The sequence below is a fragment of the Staurois parvus genome, unplaced genomic scaffold, assembly GCF_062004578.1.
Source record: "Staurois parvus isolate SC_StPar_1 unplaced genomic scaffold, SC_StPar_1.0 ptg000183l, whole genome shotgun sequence".
Lineage (NCBI taxonomy): Eukaryota > Metazoa > Chordata > Amphibia > Anura > Ranidae > Staurois > Staurois parvus.
Window position 1 is genome coordinate 10,296,488 of NW_028317979.1, and position 14,728 is coordinate 10,311,215.

The 14,728-nt window shown below is 42.2% G+C and overlaps 1 protein-coding gene and 1 long non-coding RNA gene across 7 annotated transcripts in view; one reads left to right on the forward strand and one right to left on the reverse strand.

The window, feature by feature from the left end:
• The window catches only part of LOC149462215 (uncharacterized), a 114,840-nt gene that overhangs the window by 88,142 nt on the left and 11,970 nt on the right, over window positions 1–14,728 (forward strand). The window lies entirely within an intron of this gene.
• CCDC18 (coiled-coil domain containing 18) overlaps window positions 1–14,728 on the reverse strand; it is a 92,358-nt gene that overhangs the window by 26,727 nt on the left and 50,903 nt on the right. For all 5 annotated transcript variants that reach the window (XM_089677308.1, XM_089677307.1, XM_089677312.1 and 2 more), the window contains exons 16-21: window positions 12,849–12,926; window positions 12,616–12,732; window positions 10,140–10,307; window positions 8,013–8,155; window positions 3,162–3,325; window positions 423–624 (exon numbers count right to left, since the gene is read on the reverse strand). In XM_089677308.1, coding sequence (XP_089533434.1) covers window positions 423–624; window positions 3,162–3,325; window positions 8,013–8,155; window positions 10,140–10,307; window positions 12,616–12,732; window positions 12,849–12,926 — 872 coding nt within the window. The remainder of the gene's footprint in view (window positions 1–422; window positions 625–3,161; window positions 3,326–8,012; window positions 8,156–10,139; window positions 10,308–12,615; window positions 12,733–12,848; window positions 12,927–14,728) is intronic.

The following is a 14,728-nucleotide window of genomic DNA, read 5'->3' on the forward strand; positions in this document are numbered from 1 at the left end:
CACTGTGAAAAATCTGGAGCAACTGTGCATGGTGGCCAATCAGCTTCTAACTTCAACTTATTCAATTAAACTTTGACAAAAAAAACTGTAAAAAACCTGATTTCTATGCAGACCGGCACTAGATTTTGCACTCTCCAGTTTTAGTAAATCAACCCCTTTATGTCACTGTGGCTAGCTACATATTGTTTTCTATCACAATGTAAAAAGAACTTTACCAGCCAAAACATGGGGGCAGGACTGGGCCTACAGGTTAGTCCTTGCTTCCATTTCAAAAGAAAGATTTTATGTGTACTATTAGGAGACTGTTACTTAAAATCCCTTTCTTGGATAGGATAGAATAATCATCAGACCAGCAGACATAGGAAAGTTGACCTTTCCACAGATAACACCCCAAATAGACATTCATTTCAGGGTTCGCTTACCTTAATTCTTCTGTAAGGGCTTGTATAATGACTTCCTTTTCTTCCACTAATAGGTGGGTCTTTGTAAGTGTCTCTTGAAGTTCTTCAACATGTTTGAGATTCTCCTGCAACTGCTTCTGCAAATGCTGAAGCTCCATTTCCATTTCTTCTTTTCTCTTGAGATCCCTTTCAGCTCTATTCACTCTTTTTTGTAACAAAGTGACTAAAAACAAGGAATATAAATATCAGAAGAATAACTGAGATATTTATAAACAACTGTAAGGGACTATATGACTGGATAAACTCTAAATATTTGAGAAAATCTGACCAATAGCATGGAATTGGCTTCCTTTGTGGCTATGCCAGTCTCTACCCTTCTACAAATGTCTTCCACAAGATTTTGGTGTGTCTGTTGAAATTTGTGTCCATTAAGCAAAATGAGCCTTGTTGAGGTCAGGTAATGATGTTGGAAGAGAAGACCTGGCTCACAAGTGGCTTTTCAATTAATTCCAAAGGTGTTTAATAGGTTCAAATTCAGAGCTCTGTGCCGGTCACTTGAGTTCTTCCACACCAAAAACTCATCAAACCATGTCTTTATGGACTTAGCATTGTAGACCTAAACGTAATAGTTGCGTAGATTGTCTACATATTTTTGGCAATATACTGTAAACTGAATTGTTTTGGTACGCTCCTGCATTAAACAGTGTGCATTAAACCTAAAAAACATTATGCAGTGAAATTTTAATGTCCATTAACAGCATGACTTAGTATGACAATGGGGTTGAATTACTAAAACCGGAGAGTGCAAAATCTGGTGCAGCTCTGTATTGCAACCAATCGGCTTCCAGGTTTTTTGTGTCAGCTTAATCGAACAAGCTGAAGTTTTGAAGCTGATTGGCTACCATGTACAGCTGCACAAAATTTTTCACTTTTTGGTTTTAGTAAATGGACCCTGATGTATTATTACACAAGCCTGAACCTGCATTTAAAATGGACCTCTCAGAAACTTAAAGCGGAGCTCCAATCTCCTGTGAAAAAAAATAAAAGTCAGCAGCTACAAAAACTATAGCTGCTGGCTTTTAAAAAACAGCCACTTACCTGTCCCTCGATCTAGCAATGTGCTCACCACAGCCAGGTTCACCTACCATCCTCTGTCCCTGGCGCCGGCATTTAAGTGTGGGCACCCGACTGACAGCTTGAGGCTTCACAGACCAGTGCCCATTGTACATCCGCTTATGATCGGCTAGGTCAGTGGTCTCTAAACTGCGGCATGGGGAGCCAGATGTGGCCCTTTGCTTACTTTTATCCGACCCTTGGAGCAGTATTTCATGCATTAGTATCAACAATGGGGCAAAATTCCCCCCCACTGACACCAACAATGGGACACAATTTCTACCATTGACACCAACAATGGGGCACAGCTCCTCCCACTGACACCAAAGATGGTGTTGGCGTTTTTTCTCACTGACATTGGGACCTTTTCTACACACAAAGGCCACAAAAGGCCCTAAACTCTGAAGGACAGTAAACTTACCCTTTGTTTAGAAAGTTTAGAAATTCCTGGCCTAGGCGGTCAGAGAGGAAGTGGGAGCGGGTACCTGTCATAATTGGGTACCCATTCCCCCCCCCTCGCTCCCCTAAGGTAAAAAATCCTTAATGGGGAGCAGGGGACGATTCTTTAAAGCGGAACGTCCCCTTTTGGGTAGAGCTCCACTTTAGGTAGTCTACATTAAAGAAATGGTATTATGTCAACAGTATGTTTTTTTAAAGCTCTACCTTTTATACTAAAGCCTTAAGTAGCCAATGTGAGACTGCAGCAGTTGTGAACACAGCTAAGGCTTCAGGATTTACATGACGGTCATCTCTAAAGCTGGCTACACAGGTCTAGAATTTTGGTTAATTCCTGCTAAATTAAATGAAATTCAAGCAATGGGAGGCCCTGCAAACATCACCTAGGAATGACAAAAGTCGATTTAAATATTACTTATTTGGATGAAAAATGATCAGCTGAACAGTGGCTGTATCTTGTCAGAAATGGTCACTGTTCATGTATTTGCAATACAATAGCTGGCAGTGGAGATTCCTTGATCCACGCGGTTTAGCATAGATGGGGGGAATCAAGTGACTTTCTGTCTTTCAGCCTGTGGGAAACAAAGCAAGTATGGCTAAGCATATGCTAGGATATCAGTCCAGGGAAGTAGATGCTGAACCTGGGTGATGCCTTAACATAAATGTTATCACCCTTAAGCTGGCCATAGACAGGTAGTTTTTTTTTTTTTCTGTTCAGCCAGTGGACAGATTTTGCCTTCCACACAAATGAGGTGGATGGAGGAATTCCTCCTGCTGGGACATTGTATTCTGACCGTGAGACTCATCGCTGTGAGAATAAACTGATCCGTGGCTGCAGCAGGTTTTCAGCATGCCTCTTCGACAGAGGTTGATCAAACTTTGACTTCCGTTAAGCAGGGATGGCCACACACGAATCAAAATTGAGCCTGTCCTGTCTGAACCAGCCGAGTTTTGAGCCATCTATGTCCAGCTTTATATTCCCATGTTACAATACCACATTACTTATCATGCATGCACTTAATGTAAAACATACTGTATATACGTGATGCAAGGTACAGAACTGACATCTTTGGCTGTTAAATATAACCTAAAGGGTAAATAAAATTAAAAAAAAAAAAAAACAAAAAAAACAACTGTATACGTTTCACAATAGCAACCTGCTTAAAAACAGTGTTCACGGTTATCTCTTACCCAGCTGTGCTTTGTCATTAAGTTCAGTCTGTGTTTTCTGTAAAATCAAATCCATCTGACTCAGTCTGTTGTTCTTAGACTCCCCATCAGCAGTGACAGACAACAGCTGCTCTTCAGTGTGCATCAACTTCTCTCTGCAACTGTCCAATTCACACTGTACCTGCCTACAATACAAAAGACATTATTGCATAGTATACATTCCTACAAAAATGTGTAATCGCAGAATTGTCATGTGATAATAGAGAGGAATGCTGTGACTTCTTGGAGCAGTTGGTTTATAATAGCACTTTCCTGATGAAAACGGCACAGTCCTTTCTTAGCAGAACCTTGTGTATATGGTTTTGTAGCAGGATTCCTACTGCAATTAAAAAGTACCAAGCAACCATCAATATTTCTACTTCCATTCGGTGGCATCAATTGTCATCCATCGACATGAATATGACTGAATTTAACAATACAGTGCTTCGCCTGCACTGAACTCTAAAGCAGTGTTATGTGCCTTGCCTACTTATGTGAACCACAGAAAAAGTACCCATTATGCCACAGGTGTCAAACTGGCGGCCCTCCAGCTGTTACCAAACTACAAGTCCCATGAGGCATTGCAAGATTAACAGCATGACTCCCAAAGGCAGAGGCATGATGGAACTTGTAGTTTTGCAACAGCTGGAGGGCCAGCAGTCTGACACCACTGCCTTATGCTATTAAGAGTGGCAGGTGTTCTGTAGTTCCTCCATAGGTACAGTATAGTGCGCAAATGTTGTCATCCTATGAAAGGAAGTGTATTTTTGGTGGGAACCCCAGGCAAAAATAAGGGAAACACTTAAAAAAAACAGATTCTTCTTCTTCTTCTAATTTGTATTATTATACAGGATTTATGTAGTACCAACAGTTCACTTTACAAAATAAAGGGAGACAGAACAGATGCAATACAATTTGACACAAGCGGATGAATGCCCTACTCAAGGAAGCTTACAATCTAAAATGGAGGAGCAAGTGGTACAAAGGGTAACAACTGTGAGGGATGAGCTAATGGAGAAGACTGAAGTACAGGTTTTAGGTGTATTACATTTTTGTTCTTTGTTGTGTATATACCTTAAAGTGGTTGTAAACCTCAGACATAAAATATGAACAAAGTATGTCTCCCAAAAGTGTGTACTTGTCTCAATCCAGATCACGAAGTGTTATTTCTGTCTGCTGCTTTGTTCCTTTGCTGTCTGCATGGGTCATTTCTGACAAATTTTCCCAACACCGAGAAAATAGGTGACAGGGGAGGGAGCTCCAGAACACAGCCTGTGATTGACAGCCACATCTCTGTGCCCCTGTGCTGTGTGAAGGACGGGTTTGTCCCATCCCTCCAACTAGATTTCACTGAGCCCTACAGAGTGAAACTTCAGCTCCCCATCCCCTGCTTTTTGATAGCTCAGACAAGCTGTATAAGTTCTGAACTTTGAACAGCTGTAGAGAAGACTGCAGATAACCATATACAACTTATGTAGGAGGATATGTTTCATCTCTGTGTATCATCTGTGGCTAGTCACTTCCCTGGGTATATTTAGGGGGTTTGCAATAACTTTAAAGTGATAATAAACCCTTAATTTAACCACTAGCCTACAGGGCACTTATACCCCCTTCCTGCCCAGGCCAGTTTTCAGCGCTGTCGCACTTTGAATGACAATTGCGCGGTCAAACAACACTGTACCCATATGAAATTTTTATCATTTTTTTGTGACAGATAGAGCTTTATTTTGGTGGTATTTAATCACCTCTGGGTTTTTTATTTTTTCTTAAACAAACCAAAAACCACTGAAAATTAAAAAAAAAAAAGTTTTTTTCTTAGTTTTTGTTATAAAATTTTGTAAATAAGAGATTTTTCTCCTTCACTGATGTGCGCTAATGAGGCTGCACTGATGGGCACTGATAGGCTGCACTGACGGACACTGATAGGTGGCACTGATAGACACAGATGAGGAGGCACTGGTAGGTGGCACTGATGGGCATTGACAGGCATCACTTGTGGGCACTGAAAGGCAGCACTGATACATTGCACTGATAGGCAGAACTGACTGGCACTAATAGGCGGCACTGATAGGTCGCACTGATTGGCATTGGTGTGCACTGATATGTGGCACTGATGTAGCACTGGCACGAGGCACTGATGGACACTGACAGGTGGCACTGCTGGGGCTACACTGATCATCAGGGCACACTAATCATCAGTGCCCTGGTGATCAGTGTACATGTCCCCTCCGCAGAAAGCAGATTACCGGCTCTCCTCTCGAGCTGTCAGCGTGACAGCTTGAGAGGAGAGAAATGCCGCTAACCGGCATTTCCCTGTTTAAATGTGATCAGCTGTGATTGGACACAGCTGATCACATGACCGAGCCAACATCTTCGGCTCTTTCCGTGATCAGTGATCCGCTGTGTCCGAGGGCCCGGAGCCGCACATGCGCAGTGAGAATGGGAGGACGTCATTTGACGTCCTCCCAGAACGAGAGAACCACCTTGCGCCCGTCATATTACTATATGGTGGGCGGGAGGTGGTTAAACACTTTCAGCAGCTGTTATTGTCTATTTTCCAATTTAAGCTTGTTCCATGACTGCTGCCCTAGGTTTCTTGTTTCAGGGTGGCCTCTTTTCTCTTGCAACATTTTATGGAGCCACCCTTGTATGCAGGGACTATACCGGTGGCTCCTTACAATATGTGCATCACACAGCCCCACAGCCTAGGATGGCAAGGCACTCCCTTGCTCCTTCCTCCTTTTCTCCTTCCCACCAACCTAAAAGACTGACTGGAGAACTCTTTCTTGAGCACTGAGAGGAACAGTAGCCAGCAGCATGGAAAGCTGTAAATTGCAACGGCTGGGGTCAGTATTTTAACAAATTGTTTACTAGGGAGTGTTTATTATATTGTGCTTAGGTGTTTAAGTTTAGGTGTTTAGGTGCAAGTTTCAAAAACACTGAGGGCTTAATACTCCTTTACCCTAGGTTCACACATAAGTGTTTTCCGCAGCATTTTGCAGAAATGCACTACAGTCCATTTAACATGATTTCCTATGGGACACATTCACATCTCTGTGTTTTCACCCAGTGCATTTTTTGGAAAGGGTCAGGGAATTTTTTAAACGCAAAAAGTTGCGTTTTTTGGTTCAATAGACATCAATAGAAATGCTGCAGAAAAGCATGTACTGAGTTTTTGATGTGTTCTAATCTGCCTAGCAATATGCCCAGGAAGAGAAAAATCTGCTCTATCCACATGCAATGAGTAAGATGGGTACTCAAAATGTTACTGACAGAGCATAGGAAAATAGGACAGACATTTAACCCAACAAAAGCCTAAATTCAAGCATTTTAAGTTCTTTGGGGAAAAACATTTTCTGTTAACATGTGGTTGTGGCACCAAGATGAAAGTTACTGCTCAAAGAGCATGCTAGCCTTGAAGCATTAGCGGGACACATTCATATAAGCCCAAGAGGTTTAATGGTTTTGTCAAATTAATCATATGTCATTCTGTGTTCTTTCTGATCACCCTGTATGTGAAACGGAGAACAAGCTCATTTAATGACTCTTGGTTTTAAAGAAGCAATACAACTACTATATGGCTACATAATAAAAGTGTGTATTCTGCTTCATGTAATGCATACTTTCATAATCTTATACACATTTTACAATGATATATACCGTATTTGCCGGCGTATAAGACGACTTTTTGACCCTTGAAAATCTTCTCAAAAGTCGGGGGTCGTCTTATACGCCGGTACACATGTTAGGGGGGCTGCGGCATTAAGTACAGGGGTTTGCAGGGGCTGACGTCTCTTACCTGGATCCAGTCCCACGACGATCCGGTCCAGGAAGCGCGGCGTCTCCTTCAGTTCGGCCACTGGATGTTCGTGCGGCTGCGCGGCTCCGCCTCCTCACCGGTGATTGGCCGCCAGAACTGTAGCTCAGGAAAGGCACACAGGCGGCCAATCACCGGCGAGGGGGCGGAGCCGAGCGGCCCCGCGAAAATTGAGTGCCGGAGCAGCAGGTAAGTGCTCTGTGTAGAGGTGCTGCTGCAACCACATATGCTGGCTGCAGCAGCACCATACGAGAACAGGGTCAGCAAGTCTCAGTGGGAGGAATAGTGCCCCATCATTGGTGTCACTGATACCAATGATGGGGCACTATTCCTCCCACTGACACCAACGATGGGGCACTATTCCTCCCCCCCACTGACACCAACGATGGGGCACTATTCCCCCCCCCCACTGACACCAACGATGGGGCACTATTCCTCCCCCCACTGACACCAATGATGGGGCACTATTCCACCGCTCACTGACACCAATGATGGGACACCATTCCTCCCACTGACACCAATGATGGGGCACTATTCCTGCCACTGATACCAATGATGTGGCACCTATTCCCCCCACTGATACCAATGAAGGGGCACTATTCCTCCCACTGATGCCAATGATGGGGCACCATTCCTGCCACTGATACCAATGATGGGGTACCTATTCCCCCCACTGATACCAATGATGGGGCACTATTCCTCCCACTGATACCAATGATGGGGCACTATTCCTCCCACTGACATCAATGATGGGGCACTATTCCTCCCACTGACATCAATGATGGGGCACTATTCCTCCCACTGATACCAATGATGGGGCACTATTCCTCCCACTGACATCAATGATGGGGCACTATTCCTCCCACTGGTGTGCATTGGAAGAGGGGTAGTCTTATATGGCGAGTATAGCCCAAACACTACATTTTAGCAGGAAAAGTAGGGGGGTCGTCTTATACGCCCAGTCGTCTTATACGCCGGCAAATACGGTAGGTTTTTTAAAACTGTATAGTTCTTACTCCATGCTGTTGCTCAGCTGGTGAATGTTGCGGGTTTTCAGAGCTAGTTCCTTACTGGCTGCTTGTAATTTCTTTTCTGTGGTTTTCAATCCTTCTTGGAAAGATGATCTTTGCTTCTCCAGATCAAATTCCAACTTGGAAATCTAGATTAAAATAAAATGATGATATCTAGCAGACAAACAATTCCAAAACAAGATGTCCTGATCCTTTCAAAACAATAAGTGAGTATAAAAGAAAGTAAGAATTGGGTATAGTCGATAAGCACCTCCTTCCCAATACAAATCTGAGACTTAAAGTGTAACACCAACCACTTTTTCAGTTTTGGATAGAATGAGACAAGAATCAATCTTCTGTCAGTTGTTATTGCTAGCTGTGGCTTGATACGAAAATTCTCTTTCACTATGTGTCCTGGTGACACATTGTTGGGCACACAAGAGAACAAAGAACACAAAGCAATAAAAAAAAATATTTTTTAATAAAGTTATGGAAGATTAAAACCCATACGAGTTCTCTGTATCCCTGTTGGCATATATTCTCTCATTTCTGGGTAACATCATTGTCATCAACAGGAAGTGAAGGGAAATTTGCCTAACAAGGCCTAAGACAGCAATAAAACTTGACAGAAGTTCTTGTCTTTGTCCACTCTATCCAAAACTTGCCTGGAAATATTCTATGTATAATTAGGTAAAAGCTATAATATAATAATTTTAGTATGTACAATTTTTCAAGTTTAGCTAAAATAATTTTTAATGGAAGATTTCATGCGTTAGGATTTTTATTTTCATTACTTTTTTATTATTTATAATAGACCTGTAGCTTTATCCTTAACCACTTGCCTACCGGGCACTTATACCCCCTTATTTACCAGGCCAATTTTCAACTTTCAGCGCTGTCGCACTTTGATTGACAATTGCGCGGTCATGCAAGATTGTACCCATATGAAATTTTTATCATTTTTTTCTCACAAATAGAGCTTTCTTTTGGTGGTATTTAATCGCTGCTGGGCACTTTACTTTTTGTGCTATAAGCAAAAAAAGTGCAAAAAATTTTGAAAAAAAAAAAGTTTTTTTGTTTCTATTATAAATTTTTTCAAACGGGTAATTTTTCTCCTTCACTGATGTGCGTTGATGAGGCAGCACTGATGGGCACTGATAGGCGGCACTAATGAGGTGGCACGGATAGGCGGCACTGATAGGCAGCACTAATGAGGTGTCACGGATAGGTGGCACTGATATGTGGCACTGATAGGCGACACTGATAATGGGTACTGATAGACAGCACTGATAGGTAGCACTGACTGACATCACTGCTGGGCACTGACTGGTGGCACTGCTGGGCACTGACTGGTGGCACTGACTGGCAGAACTGCTGGGCTGCACTGATGGGCACTGGTGGGTGGCACTGATGAGCACAGGTGGTGGGCACAGGTGGGTGGCACTACTGGGCACAGGTAGGTGGCACTTATGGGCACAGGTGGTGACACTGCTGGGTGGCACAGGTGGGCGCACTGCTGGGCACAGGTGGATGCACTGCTGGGCACAGGTGGGCGGAATTTGTGTGTGGCACTGCTGAGCACCGATCATCAGGGCACTGGTGATCAGTGACCCTGATGATCGGTGCCGATCCCCGCTCTGACAACTGCTGGTTTTCGGCAGTACTTTCCTCACGATCTGACAGCGTGAGGAAAGTGCAGCCGAGAACCGGCATTTGCATTTTCCCGGTGATCAGCGTGTCATTGGACACAGCTGATCACGTGACGTGGTAAAAGGCCAATCACAGCGGCCTTTTACCACGTCACGTGATCAGCTGTGTCCGTAGGACACAACCATCACGGAGATCGCCGGGTGCGCGCCCCAGAGCGCGTTCTGGGAGGACGTCATATGACGCCCACTCAGAACTGGCCGGCCGCAGTGCAGCCGTCATTCGGCTATCTGTGGTCGGCAATTAGTTAAGTGCCAACCCGCAGTGCAACCCTATACATCTATTGCTACTTAAGTTATGAATAATTATATACATGTATTTTTCAATATTATCATTCTAAAAAAAAAACCCTTTGGTTTTGTTTCACGTACAATGTACAAGTATTGGAAAGAAACATTAGTAAGAGCAACTTGGTGAGATGTGCACCTGTTGCTGTAGCTGTGCCTGGGTGTCCTCAAGCTCTCCGATTCGAGCAGTTTCCTGCTGTAACATATGTTGCTGCTGTTGAAGTGCCTGTTGCAACCGTACATTTTCTTCACTGGTTTCCTGAAGACTTTGAGTCTTTAACTTCATTTCCTTTCGCAAACACTGAACCTTATGAAATTTCCAGAAATAAAGTTATTTGGTGATAGTACAATAAATATCTGACAATGTACGAGTTTCCATGCAAAAAGACAGTTATTGGTGTATGTCTATAAATGACACCTCCTCCTTGCCTAATTTGCGACCATGCTACACTAGTGATCCTATGGCTGACAAGTTGTTAAGAGATGGGTTTGCTAAATACTCATCTGGTTCCACGCGTTGCTGTCTCACTGTCTGATGAGTATTATTTGGCAGCATTTCAATCAGCTACGGAGTGACATATGAAACAGGCAAGTAATGACTTTGCTAAGCCTAGCAATCTTGTCATTGGCCAGTTGTCACCAACAACAGGATCAATAATGTAACATGGCTCTTTAGGTGTCCAATGTAACTTACCTTTTAATTTTTTGCCACACTTTACAGTTGGTTTGTACAACCTCTTTTGAGTTGATCAAAAACACAATGAAGTGCAAGGAACAAAAAAATAAATAAAATGTTATATATATATATATATATATATATATATATTTATTTATTTATTTATCATATTCCAAAGACACGCTGGCAGGTTAATTGGCTCCTGTCTAAATTGACCCTAGTATGTGTATGTATGAATGTAAGTTAAGGACCTTAGACTGTACACCCCTTGAGGGTTAGGGACTGATGTGAATGTACAATACATGTAAAGTGCTAAGTAAATTGACGGTGCTATATAAATAATGGAAATAAATATATATAGTGAAGGAAATAAGTATTTGATCCCCTGCTGATTTTGAATGTTTACCCACTAACAAAGAAATTAGTCTAAAAATCGAATGGTAGGTATATTGTAACACTGAGAGACAGAATAGCAACAAAAAATTCAGAAGAAATGCATGTCTAACAAATTATGCACCGATTTGCATGTTTATGAGGCAAATAAGTAGTTGATCCCCTTCACAAAACATGACTTAGTACTTGGTGGCAAATCCCTTGTTGGCAATCACAGAGGTCAGACGTTTCCTGTAGTTGGCCACCAGGTTTGCACACATCTCAAGAGGGATTTTGGCCAGCTCCTCTTGGAAGATCCTCTCCAAGTCATTAAGGTTTGGTGGCTGACGTTTGGCAACTCGAACTTTCAGCTCCCTCCACAGATTTTCAATTGGATTAAAGTCTGGAAACTGGCTAGGCCACTCCAGGACCTTAATGTGCTTCTTCTGGAGTCACTCCTTTGTTGCCTTGGCCGTGTGTTTTGGGTCATTGTCATGCTGGAACACCCATCCACGACCCATTTTCAATGCCCTGGCTGAGAGAAGAAGGTTCTCACCCAAGATTTGACGGTACATTGCCCCGTCCATCGTCCCTTTGATGCGGTGCAGTTGTCCTGCCCCCAATGCAGAATGTTTCCAGCCAAGTCCAGCCTTGTGTAGGTCTACAATCTTGTCCCTGACATCCTTTGACAGCTCTTTGGTCTTTGCCATGGTGGAGAGTTTGGAATCTGATTGTTTGATTGCTCATGTGGACAGGTGTCTTTTATACAGGTAACAAAATGAGATTAGCAGCATTCCCTTTAAGAGACTGCTTCTAATCTCAGCTTGTTACCTATATGAAAGACAACTGGTAGCCAGAAATACTGTAGAATGATAGGGGATCAAATACTTATTTCCCTCATGAACATGCAAATCAGTGCATAATATGTTAGACATGCATTTCTTTTGAATTTTTTGTTACTATTCTGTCTCTCAGTGGGACAATACACCTACCATTCAATTTTTAGACTGATCATTTCTTTGTGAGTGGGCAAACATTCAAAATCAGCAGGGGATCAAATACTTATTTCCTTCGCTGTATATACACAAACACACACACACACACACTGTATGTACATCTGAAGGAAACTGTACATAGACTGAGGGTAATATTTTGCTAGTTTCTTAGCAAAAGCCTAATGATTATTGGTCAAATTTATTTTACATTTTTCTTTGAAATTTTTTAGGATTAGAAACTAGGCAGAACTAGGAGCCTTCAAGCTCTGTTGCATGCACACGAGCTGACAGGGAACATGTCAACAGGAGAAGAACTCCTGAGTGTGCAAAGTTAAGGGACTTATCATTGTATTGCTGCTCCTTTAATGTCCATTCAATATACTGCAGGCATGGGAAGTGACACTCAAATCCTGCCTTTGCTGTTTGGCAGAGGTGTATGAATTAAAAAAGTGGCTAGGCAGAATTACAAATCCTTTGGCAGATCAGGCAGCTCAAATTTTGTATTTTAACTATGCATTTTGCCGTTTGTCTAGAGTTCAGTTTTACAGTTCTCACTCTGTGACAGGATTTACCTCCTCTAATTTTTTCTTTATCTGATCTTCAAAATCTTCTCTGTTGCCTTCCAGCTGTTGTAAATAAAGGCTCAACTCTTCTTTACATATAGCCAGGGCTGATTCAAGCTGTTTCACCTAAGGCAAAAACACTCAATACTGATTTTTCTTAAAAGTGCAGAAACAAAGGGGGGGTTAAAAAATTAAATAATTTGGGAAGGAATACGAATATGACAATACATTAGGTAGCTCACCTTTAATGTTTCCTCCTCAACTTGATTCTCAAGCACTTTAATCGCATCTACTGTGTCTTTCCTTTCATGATCCAGTTCCTTTGGGCAAAAAACATTTTTATTAGGAGGAATAACAGACAAAGAAATCAAACAAGTTAACTAAAACCAAAATATAACAACCTGCACTCAGGTGTGGTTCTCAAATAAAGGTGAACTGTCCCTATTCAAAATCTCCTGGATCAACCCACTCCAATTTCACTGTCTAGTGTACACACAGCATGCCTTGCTGCCCTCCTTAGACTGGGGTAGTCCAAACGCTACTGTATAGAAAAACACAGAGAGGGTGCATTGGCCTACTGCATTTTCTTTAAAACACTATTAAGATGAAAATAGGCCATCATACTCACAAACCCATACAAATGTCATGCTCATAATAAATATCCACATAAAACTGCCAGAACTGCTATGCATGCTTCTTGCTGATGAAGAAGGGACTCCCCTCAAAGCCTGTCAGCAGACCCATGTGGCATCTTCCAAGCATACAAGAAGCATGCATAGCAGTCCTGATGGTTCTTCATGTGGAAACTTATGATGAGGATGACCTTAGTATTGGTTTGTGAGTTTGATAACCTATTTTTCTCTTAATAAAGAGGTGTTTAAAAGAAAATGCACTAGGTCAGGTGTGCCCTCTCTCTGTTTTTTTGTATACATCTGAAACTGCTAAGTAGAGGTGTGGTTTAATTTCAAGGGCAGAGCTTAGCTCCAAGTCAAAACAGGATGAGTTCCCAATGAATCCCTGCTATCAAAGGAATAACCTTGTCAACATATGTATGTTTTTACCTACTTGTCAACTTTCTTCCACTGTATAAAAGCTTGCCACCACTGGCAATTACAGTTAGGGTTCCCAAATGCTACTTCATTCAGTTGTGATAATATACCAAAATGTAAAATCAGAATACAAAAGATCCATTATGGACAAATTATAAATAACTCTGAAAAATGGTTTCATTGAAAAGCATTCAATCCATCTAAATGAGGGGTGCTCAACCCATGACCAGCAACCTCATACTATGGGATGCCGGGTTGGCAAGCCCACATTGCGGGTTGCTGATCCACCATCCCAGAGCAACAGAGTGCATAAAGCCAGTACCAGCAGCAGAGGAAGCAAGCAGTCAAGGAGGGAGAAGCAGCCAAATAAGCTGATGCTTCCTCTGTAGCACCGACTCCTGTCCCTGTTTTGCTAGAAAACAACTTAGAACCCCCAAACATTATATATTTTTTTGCAGAGGCGCTAGAGAATAAAATGGTGGTTTTGCATATTTGTATGTCACATGATATGTGCACAGTGGTTTTTCAGATGCAAGGTTTTAGAAAAAAAAAAACTTTTTATAATGCACAAAACCACAAATCTAATACCCAATTGTTTGGTACAATATAAAAGATGATGTTACGTGAGTAAATAGATACCAAACACGTCCTGCTTTAAAACTGCATGGTTCAGAGATGACCGAGAACACCCTTCCCGGCCAAGAATGAATAAATGCATGGCGGGCGGGAAGTGTTTAAACATCACATAGTTTTGCAATAGACATATTAGAACTTTTAAAAAAGGGTTATTAGGCTGCTTTAACACTGATCTGCAGGTGCAGCGCAGTGCACACGCAGCTTTCCAACGTGTTGGATGTACTGAGTCATAGACATATATTATATCCTGCAGGTTTGGTACACTTTCTGAAAGTGAACCACACCTACAAGATATAATAGAAATCTATGGAAATGTGCAGTTAACCCAGAGGAAAGCTGCAAGTGCACTGCGTTGCATCTGTGGTGCGGGTAAACATCAGCGCATCACTGTTAAAAGCAGAGGGCTCAGGACAGTAAGGACTAATTTACAGTTGCGG